The 13,257-nt window shown below is 35.9% G+C and overlaps 1 protein-coding gene across 1 annotated transcript in view; it reads right to left on the bottom strand.

Annotated features, from left to right (window-relative positions):
- Window positions 1–841: 841 nt before the first annotated feature.
- LOC123536110 (palmitoyltransferase ZDHHC17-like) overlaps window positions 842–13,257 on the bottom strand; it is a 28,144-nt gene continuing 15,728 nt past the window's right edge. Inside the window, exons 7-15 of the mRNA XM_045318933.2 lie at window positions 12,210–12,335; window positions 11,766–11,905; window positions 10,465–10,565; window positions 9,408–9,535; window positions 8,551–8,707; window positions 7,423–7,506; window positions 4,676–4,836; window positions 3,712–3,902; window positions 842–2,281 (exon numbers count right to left, since the gene is read on the bottom strand). Coding sequence (XP_045174868.2) covers window positions 2,116–2,281; window positions 3,712–3,902; window positions 4,676–4,836; window positions 7,423–7,506; window positions 8,551–8,707; window positions 9,408–9,535; window positions 10,465–10,565; window positions 11,766–11,905; window positions 12,210–12,335 — 1,254 coding nt within the window. The 3' untranslated portion in view covers window positions 842–2,115. The remainder of the gene's footprint in view (window positions 2,282–3,711; window positions 3,903–4,675; window positions 4,837–7,422; window positions 7,507–8,550; window positions 8,708–9,407; window positions 9,536–10,464; window positions 10,566–11,765; window positions 11,906–12,209; window positions 12,336–13,257) is intronic.

The raw sequence follows: 13,257 nt of genomic DNA, 5'->3' as shown, positions 1-13,257 counted from the left end.
CCTCACTTAGTGTGAGTTTGCTTACTAAATATAAATTTGCATTATGTAAAGTTTTCAGCAAAGGTTAAGCTTTATTTTGATACCGACCATTGATTTCAATTTGCAGAAATAAAAAAGTTACAGGTAAAAAACCTCATTTTCTGTTCGGGTTTATCATCAGTACCAGTAATACAATCATTTGTCTGTACATGAACATTGCAATATTTGCATCTTCAGCCTTCTAACACGTCTCAAACTCCCAAGAAAAACTTGAGCTGGAGAAATCGCTGTACAAGGTCTTCTGATCCCTCTCTGGCAGGATTTGAAATCCATGTTTAGATAAAATGAAGCAGTTTAACCACATTCTAAACTCTTTAACATTATAAATGTCAATTAACATACATACATGAAAATTCTACATACAAACAGCCACATTCAACTACAAGGTCACAATGTCTGCATTGTATTAACCCTTAGCCTGCTAAATTTCTATAATGGACTGGTCCATCTTCCAATTTGGGCAGTACCATTTATCATTGGAAGGGGTGTTTACTAAAAATTTACTGACTGAATAGCGAACAGTGTAGACCATGATCAGACTGCACGGATGTGCAGGCTGATCTTGGTCTGCACTGGTTGCAAAGGCTGAATCACTTGCCGCCAGCATGCTAAGGGTTAATAGCAAATATCTAATTATCACAATTTTTAGAATAGATAATTTCAAATTTCCTTATAACCAACTGTAAAGAATGTCTCTCTAAGTTTGAGAAGTGTTCACTATAGACAGTGATGTGCCCCTTTTAAAACTACTGGATATGCAAACTAATGGACCAAACACTGTTGAGCTGAAGATAAATCTATATGCATTGCATATGTGCTTTATTTGCTAGTTCCAAATCAAATTTTTGTCATATTTTATTTCATGGTAATATAGATCTAGTACTGTAAATATTTTAACAGATTCTCATGCAGTAAGTAAATTTTACTCGAGAGCTATAACATTTGTACATTTACCAGTCAATGACCCATAGACAGGGTAATAACTTCATTGTTATTATCTTTACTTCTGTTCTTAAGAACACAACAACATTGAAATGCATTGTAACAAGTCTTGAATACAAGCAGCATTCTTTTCATAAGAGTATCCATGTACAAATGCATGTGAATACAAATAATACAATACTTATTCATGAAATGGAAATTATGTGCAAATTACCCTATCTGTATTGTCAGGTTTCACCTCCGTTAAAATATAAAACCAAGACATGCTGACTCTGAATGTAAGCTAGTCATTTGTACAATTCCTTATAATATGTATGTATACGAATTAAACCAATTCGATAGAATCTGTAGGTATAAGTTAATGTACATTATTACGTTAAGACTATGATAATTTACATGAAAAATCTTCTAATAATGGCCCCAAAAAGAAAGTGATTACTCACAAGAACAAATGTTTTTCATAACATATTCTTTAACATAAATACCTATTTAAAAGAAAAAACAAATAATACATCATATACAGTATTGGCAATAAAGCCAATCCCTGCGCACACACATGTCCTGAATAACTTGTTATTCTATTTAGTTATAAGGTACATAATTTTATATCCTAGGTTAAGAGTTGTCAAAAATGGATAAAGAACCACTCAGAGCTGTTTCACTTTCAACCCTTTACATCCTTGTAAGCTCTTTGGCTACAATTTTGATTTCACAAATGTTCTCTTTACAAGAAAAACATATTTTCTGGTATCATATAGCCATTTTGATGAAACCCAGGAAATCTCTGCCAAAGAGATAGAATGATTTCCACTTAATGAAAACTGTTTAGCTGCTTTAAGCATCATGTTACCTGGGCATCAGCTACCTTGATTAAGAAATTAACTATATCCATGAATATCAAATAAACTATATTGTCTTGAATACCAATTAAACTACAATATACATTCAATTAATAAGTCAATGTCACACAGTTTGTTAAAGCAATGTGATGAATCTAATGCTAACAGTGCAAGAAAGAAAATCACAGATAAAAAAGAAATAAAATAAAGAATAATATATAAAATACATTGAAATTCAGATGTAAAAATCTGTAGAAAAAGTCCAAATTGATGGATGGATTTGTTCAGAAGTGATTCACACAAATTGGTAATTATCACGTGGCACATTCAGTGGCATTCTGGGATTGCTGGTTTCCCGCCCTGGGAGATCAAACATGGTGTACCAGTCCATCTTACTTGGGCGGAGAAATCCACAAAATCTCCAACCTAACAGATCTACAAGGTTCTTGCAGACTCCACGACTGAAACAGAAAAACAGTTTTAATGAATTTAGGAGATCAACAAAAAGATGACTAGGATTTGAACAGGCATATTAAGAAATAACACGCAAATTCGATGAACTGGAATCCCCCGCCGAAAGGGTCAGAGTTGAGGAACGGCAAAAAAATATATCCAGCAAAAAGTTAAGAATGTTACCAAGAAGCAAATAATTTCATTAGTCAAAATCAAATTAAAAGAAAATGAATGGTTTGTTTGGGTGGGGCTGGGGGGTGGGGTGAGGATACAACAGTTTACATGTTGATTATAAATATTGATAGAAAATGAAAAATGAAAAAAAAAAAAAAAAAAAAAAAAAAAAATGGGGGGGAGGGGACCAAGGTAAGGTGGTGACCAGGTGTAGGTACACAACATCACATGTTTATAATAAATGTTCATGGAAAAGAATGAAAGAAGTTTAATGAAATTCTTCCAATTGGTTGGTTTGTTATGTACAGATCTGTGGATTTTTAAACAATTAAAGGGCAATAACTATATGGAAAATTGACCGATCGAATAAAAACTTGAAGGGCATCGTCGCAGTATCTTGGTTCATGTCTGTTTCAAGTTTGATGAAATTCTACCTGCTAGTTACTGAGAAATGGCTGCAGATGGACATTTTTCATTAAATCAAGGGCAATTACTCTGACGGAAATTGACCTATCAAAAAAAAAAACTTGACGGGCATCAGCACAGTATCTTGGTTCATGTCTGTTTCAAATTTCATGAAATTCTACCTGTTAGTTACTGAGAAATGGCTGCAGACGGACATTTTTTATTAAATCAAGGGCAATAACTCTGAGGGAAATTGACCAATCAAAAAAAAAAACTTGACGGGCATCATCGCAGTATGTTGGTTCATGTTTATTTCAAGTTTCATGAAATTCTACCAAGTAGTTACTGAGAAATGGCTGCGGATGGACGGACGGACGGACTGACTGACGGATGGACAACGCCATTTCAATACCCCCCTCCCGATTTCATCGGCGGGGGATAATTAATATTCATGAGGGATTAATAAATTAATATTCCTTGATTTTGTGGTTATGTCAATCCATAATATTAAATCCTAATGTACATAGAAATTCCTATTCATCTGTAAAATTTTTGTTTTAAATTCTTATCAGTCCGCTATTTAATTATTGTGAAATCACTAATATTTGCGGCGGACTATTCTAATCGATTCTGTGGTCGTCAATCTGTAAAATTTGATACAAAACAAAAAATCAAAATTTCACTTCATTTAATATCAAAAGTTGAAATCCGCAAATTTATACCCCCACAAACTCCCCCATGTCAAGCAAAACCGTGAAATTTTGTGCCCACACAATTTTAATGATTTAACGGAATAGAAAACACTGATTTACCCTTTGAATGTATGGTAAGAAATTTTTATTGTGTAAAAGATACATACTGGAAAGGATTATCATATTTATGTTTGGTATGATCCTTGAAGCATTGTTTATCCCCTATACCATGCGAGTGACCATGGTGCTCTCCTTGCGGTGCATTGCCCTCAGCCTTACGACGTTTACTCATTTCATCTAGGTAGAAGTATCGCGCCTGGTTCAGTCGCTCATTTGTCGTCATACCCAGCCACATTACCTACAATTTTATATTGTCAATATAGAGGAATCAAAAGCTTTTTAAGTTATATAAAGCACTTTGCATTCATTAAAATTCTATCATGGGGTTTTGCTATATTGTCAAATCTTTTTTCCTGGTGGAACACTGATGTCCGATGTTTACATACAGGTTGTTAAATAGATTCATATTAATCAGTGAAGTATTTGGAAATTGCATAAACAGCTGGAACTATGCACAAGTATTCTGAATCCACAAATAAAAAGTTAGCACAAGTTTGGCGGACAACACTATTTTTCCAGGGCCTCCCCTGGGCCTGATAAAGTTGTAGCCACTTTTTTGACAAAAAGTGCCAAATTGAATCTGAATTGCTGAAATTTTGCCACATTTTAATAAAATTCTTGCCGCCACTTTCAAAAATCTGTAGCCAGTTCTTTGACTTTGTAGCTTTTGGCTACACTGGCAAATGGCAGAGGAGGCCATGTTTTCACACTAATCACTTCATACAATCAGTTAAATGTTAAAGGTTTATCAGTTAATTTTCACGCCTCTATAACAAAAATATTAACTTTTAGCCTGCTGGCAGCCTTTGTGGCCAGTGCAGACCAAAATCAGCCTGCACATCCGTCATGGTCTGCAATGTTCGCTATTAAGTCAGTAAATTTTCAGTGAACACCCCTTTGAATAACAAGTGGTACTGCCCAAATTGAATGAAGGACCTGTCCATTATAGAAATTTAGCAGGGTAAGGGTTAAAAACATTTCATCCCACAACAGTAATCTGTTACAACTTACCTGGTAAAGTTGGCTTAGCAGAAGAGCCCCTACCCACATGAAGTGTAGAAATGAGTTAAGCCCGATCCAGAACACCCATGGTGAGGGCTTCACAAGTTTCCACAGAACTCCTGTAACACCATCGTCATAGAAACTCATCGCTTCACACTTAGCTTGCCAATCTGTAACAATATTTTCCATTTACATACAACAAAATGAGAGATAAACATTTTTTTTCACCAAAATATATGCCCCTTTAATTTGTTATAACTTTCCCCAAAGAGTAAGATTTCAACAGCCGAAATGAATAATTTATACCACAAAGAAATGACTATAAAAGGAAGCTCAAGTTGTTAAGACACAACGGTAACCCAAAGTTTCCTTATATGTTCTGACCATTCTGTATTGATTCCATTCATAATAGTCTCCAGTATTTCTAATAGCATTGCATAATATGTCAGGCATAAAGGGAAAGCACATGTGTAGAACCATAAACTTTATTTTTTACATTTTTACATCAGAATCTATCAATTTTGTTTCAACTTCATCTGCAGATATTCATTTTATCTCGAATTTAGATTATGATACATTTTGTTCTTTTTTTTTAGCTCACCTGTCACAAAGTGACAAGGTGAGCTTTTGTGATCGCGCGGCGTCCGTCGTCCGTCTGTGCGTCCGTGCATGCGTGCGTGCGTCCGTCCGTAAACTTTTGCTTGTGACCACTCTAGAGGTCACATTTTTCATGGGATCTTTATGAAAATTGGTCAGAATGTTCACCTTGATGATATCTAGGTCAAGTTCGAAACTGGGTCACGTGCCATCAAAAACTAGGTCAGTAGGTCTAAAAATAGAAAAACCTTGTGACCTCTCTAGAGACCATATATTTCACAAGATCTTCATGAAAATTGGTCAGAATGTTCACTTTGATGATATCTAGGTCAAGTTCGAAACTGGGTCACGTGGGGTCAAAAACTAGGTCAGTAGGTCTAAAAATAGAAAAACCTTGTGACCTCTCTAGAGGCCATATTTTTCATGAGATCTTCATGAATATTGGTCAGAATGTTCACCTTGATGATATCTAGGTCAAGTTCGAAACTGGGTCACGTGGGATCAAAAACTAGGTCAGCAGGTCTAAAAATAGAAAAACCTTGTGACCTCTCTAGAGGCCATATTTTTCACGAGATCTTCATGAATATTGGTCAGAATTTTCACCTTGATGATATCTAGGTCAAGTTTGAAACTGGGTCACGTGGGGTCAAAAACTAGGTCATTAGGTCTAAAAATAGAAAAACCTTGTGACCTCTCTAGAGGCCATATTTCTCAATGGATCTTCATGAAAATTGGTCAGAATGTTCAGCTTGATGATATCTAGGTCAAGTTCGAAACTGGGTCACGTGGGGGTAAAAACTAGGTCAGTAGAGCTAAAAATAGAAAAACCTTGTGACCTCTCTAGAGGCCATATTTTTCATGAGATCTTCATGAATATTGGTCAGAATGTTCACCTTGATGATATCTAGGTCAAGTTCGATACTGGGTCATGTGGGATCAAAAACTAGGTCAGTAGGTCTAAAAATAGAAAAACCTTGTGACCTCTCTAGAGGCCATATTTCTCAATGGATCTTCATGAAAATTGGTCAGAATGTTCACCTTGATGATATCTAGGTCAAGTTCGAAACTGGGTCACGTGCGGTCAAAAACTAGGTCAGTAGGTCTAAAAATAGAAAAACCTTGTGACCTCTCTAGAGGCCATATTTTTCAATGGATCTTCATGAAAATTGGTCAGAATGTTAACCTTGATGATATCTAGATCAAGTTCGAAACTGAGTCACGTGGGGTTAAAAACTAGGTCAGTAGATCTAAAAATAGAAAAACCTTGTGACCTCTCTAGAGGCCATATTTTTCATGAGATCTTCATGAATATTGGTCAGAAGGTTCATCTTGATGATATCTAGGTCAGGTTTGAAACTGGGTCACGTGGGATCAAAAACTAGGTCAGTAGGTCTAAAAATAGAAAAACCTTGTGACCTCTCTAGAGGCCATATTTCTCTATGGATCTTCATGAAAATAGGTGAGACTGTTCAGCTTGATAATATCTAGGTCAGGTTCGTAACTGGGTCATGTGCCGTCAAAAACTAGGTCGAAAAATAGAAAAACCTTGTGACCTCTCTAGAGGCCATATTTTTCACGAGATCTTCATGAAAATTGGTGAGAATGTTCACCTTGATGATATCTAGGTCAAGTTTAAAAGTGGGTCACGTGCCTTCAAAAACTAGGTCATTAGGTCAAATAATAGAAAAACCTTGTGACCTCTCTAGAGGCCATATTTTTCAATGGATCTTCATGAAAATTGGTCAGAATTTTTTATCTTGATAATATCTATGTCACATGTGCTGAAAAACTAGGTCACTTTGTCAAATAATAGAAATAACGACGTCATACTCAGTTCAACACTGGGTCATGTGGGGATAGGTGAGCGATTCAGGACCATCATGGTCCTCTTGTTTTGCTCAGCTGTGATGAAAGCTTGAAACTCCTTTGAAACTGGTACTGGTGTCATACAAGAAAGCATGGTCATGGCACTAATGCAGACTCGAACCAATGACCTCTTGGTTGAAAAGTCAACACCTTACTCACTAGACCACCATTCCTCTCTTATATTGCAGTCTGAACTATGTAAATTTTCATGATGCAAGTTGGACAAAAACTTAAGAAAGTTTTTACAAATCTTTAAGTCTTTCTTTAATGACAAACTAACAGTAGTAACTTACAACAAATACAGCCGTAGATACACCAGCAAACCAAGATATGTAGAAAGAATAGATACAACACAAAGTACTTGTGAGTATTTGCACCTGAAAACATAAATAGAAATTGCAATTATGAAATACTAACTAAAATACTTGTTTGACTTCTAATGAGATATTCTTACAGAATTGTGCTGTGGTTAAAAATTTGAAAATTCTTTGAACTGAGCTGATCAGACATGTAATAGCCAGCATGTATATAAAACAAATTACTCGCAGATACTGAAACTATGTATTCTGTTGGTTATTAAACGTACCAGTATGTGGTTTGTCACTTCATTACAAATGGCAAGTTTAACAATTAGCCGGCTGGTGGCAAGTCATTTTGCCTGTGCAACCAGTGCAAACCAAGCTCAGCGGCACTGTTCCTTTTTCACTCAGTAAATTTTCAGTGAACACCCCTTTGAAATTATAAATGGTACTGCCCAAGCTGTCCAGTTTAGAAATTTAGCAGGGTTAAGGCTAAATTCTGTTGTTTCTTATCAATTCAAACAATCACAAGTAATTTACATTATATAAACTCAAACTATAGGAATTAACTAGAGAAAAGGCAATGCGGTCTTTACAACTATAATCCGAAGAAAATATTTTTGTTTGTTTCGGGTTAAGCGTTGTTTTTCCGTTGTGTAATGACTGGCAGTTAACCTAACCAATGTTCATGGATTCTCTACCAGTACTAACCCGTTCTCCACAAGTATCAGCCAACTTCTCCACATGAATCAGAGGTGGCAAACAAATGACTTCACACACCATCACTTTTCTCAAGGCGTCATGAAAAACGCATGCCTCACCTGGGAATCAAACTCACGATGCCATGATCTGTAAACCTGCACTTTCCCTAAAAAGCTAAGTAGGCAGACTAAGAAAAGATGACTCTTTAATACATCCACTGAAGAAAGTTGCAGCCAATACTTGCAGATCAACTTACCTACACAATTCTCTACCCAGGGACAGTGATGATCAACTTACCTACACAATTCTCTACCCAGGGACAGTGATGATCAACTTACCTACAAAATTCTCTGCCCATGGACAGTGATGATCAACTTACCTACACAGTTCTCTACCCAGGGACAGTGATGATCAACTTACCTACACAATTCTCTACCCAAGGACAGTGATGATCAAACTTTGCCACACACTTATTACAAACGGAACAATGTTTCGACCTGAGGGGTCGGCGAATTAAACAAGTTGTACAAAACTGGTGTAGATGTAATGACTGTGTCTCTGCCAACTCTAGAATGCCCTGAAAATTTACAAACAGATTACTTTGCATGTGTTTACTAAAACCCAAATGAGACAATAAATTTGATTGGCTGCAAGAAAATACAGCTACAATTTGATAAGTCTAGTCTAAATTCACTGCTAACAAGCATTAGTTTGTGACTTATGATGCCTTACTAATTCTTTTACAACTTATTACATCAATATTGCACTTAACAATGACAGTCCTAACAAGAAGCTTAAAGGTCCAATACTAAGGAAAGTGAACATTTTAATTTCTTTTAAAAAGCACAGAAACTATTTCATTTTATTGGAAAATGAAAGTTGGTATGTAGAAATTCGAAATAAATCAAAGTATATGTACAATTATTTTTCTATGAAGTATGAAGAAAGTTAAAAAGACCTGGGGGGTCATTCTGTCGATTCATTGAAATTTCAACATAATACACATACATTTCTTTGAGTTCCAAAGACCTTCTGTAAATTTTGACCTGCCAATCTTCATTATTTAGTGTCTTGCAGAAGTCTATGCACTGGCTGTGAAAAAAAATGCCAACTCACTTTCCCTTAGTAATGGACCTTTAACAAATAAGTGGCATTTCTTTTCCTAAAAAAAAACAAAAACAGAAAATGTCTAATGACAAGACAGCTTCTGACCAAAGAGGGGCTCAACATTTAAGTTACCAACAATTTTTGCATTTCCCCCAAAGCTCTAGCCTTACCTTTATTTTCTCAGTTCTATCAGCCTTGATGAAACCAGGGTCTGTCTTCCAGGCCTTGTAGAAATTGTAAGTCAGTAAGGCAGTAACAAGCCAGAATATTACTTCTTGTAGTACAGTTGCTTCTACATGTATTCAAGGTTAAGGAAAACAGACAACTCCTTTCAGTAGTCATTGTGTTTTTTAATATACTCATTTTTTTTCTTTTAATGAAATTAACATTTGTAAAACTTAAGAACTTTTCTTGTCAATTAAAAAATTGCTTTTCGATATTTTTGTTGTATTCTGTTGAGACATGTGATATTGACAAACATCGATGCAGTATCGGAGACTGTTTATACATAACAGCTCACAGATGACAGCACTTCCATGTAAGAAACAGAAATTGACTAGAAGGCGTTTTTGTCACAGAAACATATGTCTCCCCACTATGTATACCTTTAGCTCTGGCGGCCATTTTGTGCAGCAGAGCAGAATGTGTTGGAAATATGCATAACTAGGCTTGGTACTGATCACTCCTGTGAAGTTTCGTCGAAATCTGACCAGCAGTTTGACCTGTGAAAGCCGAACAAGATTTTTCTATTTTTAGCTCTGGTGGCCATTTTGTGCAGAGAAGCAGAACGTGTCGGCGATATGCACAACTAGGCTTGGTATTGATCACTCCTGTGAAGTTTCGCCAGCAGTTTGACCTGTGAAAGCCTGAAAAGCTTAATGTGGACAGACGGCGAAGGCAAAAACAATATGATTAATTACGACAGATGTCAAATTGTCACAGAGGCACTTTGCCTTATGCTATGGAATCATAAATAATTTGCCACTCCCCAAAGTCATTCCCAACAAATGAAATCAAACTGGCTCTAAAGAAAGATGACGGTTCAAATTTGACATCCACAAACTGTACTATAAGCACAATTATCAACAGACGAAATTCCAAACTTTTAACCCACAAAGTCAAATAATTTCACAGCAAAGGGATGGCTTCTGGATTGCAGATTTAAAGCTCTCCCGCTATGCTTTCAGACTGATAAATAAAATATAGACAAAGTATATGAAAGGATATAAGGATGAAGATAAAGGATCCAGGTCGTATACATCCACAGTTTTGTCGCTAAATACCAAGCTACAGGCATTATAATCCACAGACGATCATCAAAGAAAAAACTGAAATGAAAATAATGACTGTGATTAAGCGAACAATTTGAACAACCAGCGTCAATCTTTATTCATGTCTAAAACATGTTTTAATGATTCCGACTTTTTTTTATTTCATTGTAAAAAAATTTATGTACTACCAGTACTTCATTTATTTTCAGAAGCACTATTTTAAATATTTTTTAAGACACTATTTGCGTAGAGTTTATTCAACCATCTAATGGTCCAAGACCTTATTCAGAATGTTAAAAGCTGATGTATCTATAACGGTAATGAGCTGGTCACAAGTAAACCATCTTCTGGTGATCTGCAGAACAGATAAAGCTATTTTTCAAACTATCCCAAAAAACAAATAGGGATCCTCTTTATGTGGTAATTAGTAATTGTATAAAGTTTGACAGCTAACTATTATACTTTAGTCAATAATGAAAATGTAGATGGACAAAAAGCAACACCATAACATAATTTATATTTTTTTTCAAACATGGAGGCCATGAACGCTCTGTATAGGTTACCTGACCTACTTCTTACCATCCAATTTGGCCTAGAATTCATTACAGAAAACATTCTGACAATGTTTTATGTAAATCAGGTAGAAAAATGTGACCTTCAGAGTTACCCTACTTTTTCTATGATTTGTGTGACCTAGTTTTTGACCATAGATGGACCATCATCGTCCAGTTTAAATCTTTAACTAGATTTCCTAACGGAAAATATTCTCAAGTTGTTTTAAACAGTTCCAGGAAGAAAATATTCCTTGTTTCTTTGACTGACCTAATGACCTATTTTTTAACCCCAGAAGATCTTGTTTCATACCTGATCTTATTTCCTTATCTGATTTCAAGCAGATCAAGCAGTATAAAATGTTGCCCCAGTTTTTTCTAAGATTTAACATAGTGACCTACTTTTAAGATATACGATCACCCAATTATAAACTTAGCCTGTAAGCAAGCTGGATGACTTACTCACATGAAGAAGTCTAACTCGACCACATCAGTGAGGAGCAAGTGATTCAAATTCAGCAACCTTTACCACTCAGCCATGAAGGCCCTACGGAGGGTTTACTCATCTAGGATTTTATCGAAGCAAGAATTCTGACAAAGATTTAGTAAGATTGGACCAATGCTGTGCCCTCTATAGACTGTTAAAAGTAAAACCATTATTGTCTCAGGACTGAGGATGAGCTAAATCAAGGTATAAATGACTTACTAGCTGCACGTCCTCCAGTACAGGAACAGTATCCCTGCAAACAGTAATTTGATTTCTATAGGCAAGGAACATTCTGGTATGTACCCTACTCCAAACAGTAATACGAATGGGAATATGAACATCATCTTTCTTCGGACTGCCTGAAAATCAAACAAATACAGGTTAGACTATATGTGAAATAATATTTGTGTGTACATGTGTGCATGTGTTTGGGGGTTTGTGGGGGGGGGGGCCTAATTTATGTGGATTATGTGGTTGTGCCAGCCCACAAAACTTAACCCCAGCAAACTAATAAAATTCATACTTATTTTATTTATTTTTAGCATTTAAAATCCATGAATACATGTGACAATAAAATTGCCATTTTGTGACAGTTCTTATATGACAAAAAAAAAACCAAGGTTTATTTAGTAAAACTGCATAGAAAAAAGCATTTACTCTCACCTTATTCGATGTATATTTGATAAGGCAATGTGGCATATCTAAGCCTCTTTCTAGTCGCAATTCACGGATCTTTCTCACCAAGCCTGGATTTTTCTGCTGCACTGCTACATCTAGGGGTGATTCACCCTAAAAATATTATTCAAATGGCATATACATGTAATACATAACACTAATGCCACTCTTGATATTGAAAAAGAAGTGTGATAATGTAATAAACTGTAAGCATGCTGTACAGATACTGTGAAATTGTGAGCTGGTGGGTGGACTGACACTGTAAAACTGTAGACAAGCTATACAGACATTGTGAAACTGTAATCAAGTTGTACAGACATTGTAAAACTGTAAGGAAGCTGTACAGACATTGTGAAACTGTAATCAAGTTGTACAGACATTGTAAAACTGTAGACAAGCTATACAGACATTGTAAAACTGTAAGGAAGCTGTACAGACATTGTGAAACTGTAATCAAGTCGTACAGACATTGTAAAACTGTAAGTAAGCTGTACAGACATTGTGAAACTGTAAGCAAGCTGTACAGACATTGTGAAACTGTAAGCAAGCTGTACAGACATTGTGAAACTGTAAGCAAGCTGTACAGACATTGTGAAACTGTAAGCAAGCTGTACAGACATTGTGAAACTGTAAGCAAGCTGTACAGACATTGTCAAACTGTAAGCAAGCTGTACAGACATTGTCAAACTGTAAGCAAGCTGTACAGACATTGTCAAACTGTAAGCAAGCTGTACAGACATTGTGAAACTGTAAGCAAGCTGTACAGACATTGTGAAACTGTAAGCAAGCTGTACAAACATTGTGAACCTGTAAGCAAGCTGTACAGACATAAAATTGTAAGCAAGTTGTGCAGACATTGTGAAATGATAAGCAAGTTGTGCAGGCATTGTGAAACTGTAAGCAAACTGTACAGACATTGTGAATCTGTAAGCAAGCTGTACAGACATTTTGAAACTGTAAGAAGAATGAACAGACATTGTCAAACTGTAAGCAAGCACAGAAATTGTAAAACTGAAAGCAAGCTGTACAGACATTG

This window comes from Mercenaria mercenaria, chromosome 17 (assembly GCF_021730395.1).
Source record: "Mercenaria mercenaria strain notata chromosome 17, MADL_Memer_1, whole genome shotgun sequence".
Lineage (NCBI taxonomy): Eukaryota > Metazoa > Mollusca > Bivalvia > Venerida > Veneridae > Mercenaria > Mercenaria mercenaria.
This window is presented reverse-complemented; position numbering and strand designations above follow the sequence as displayed.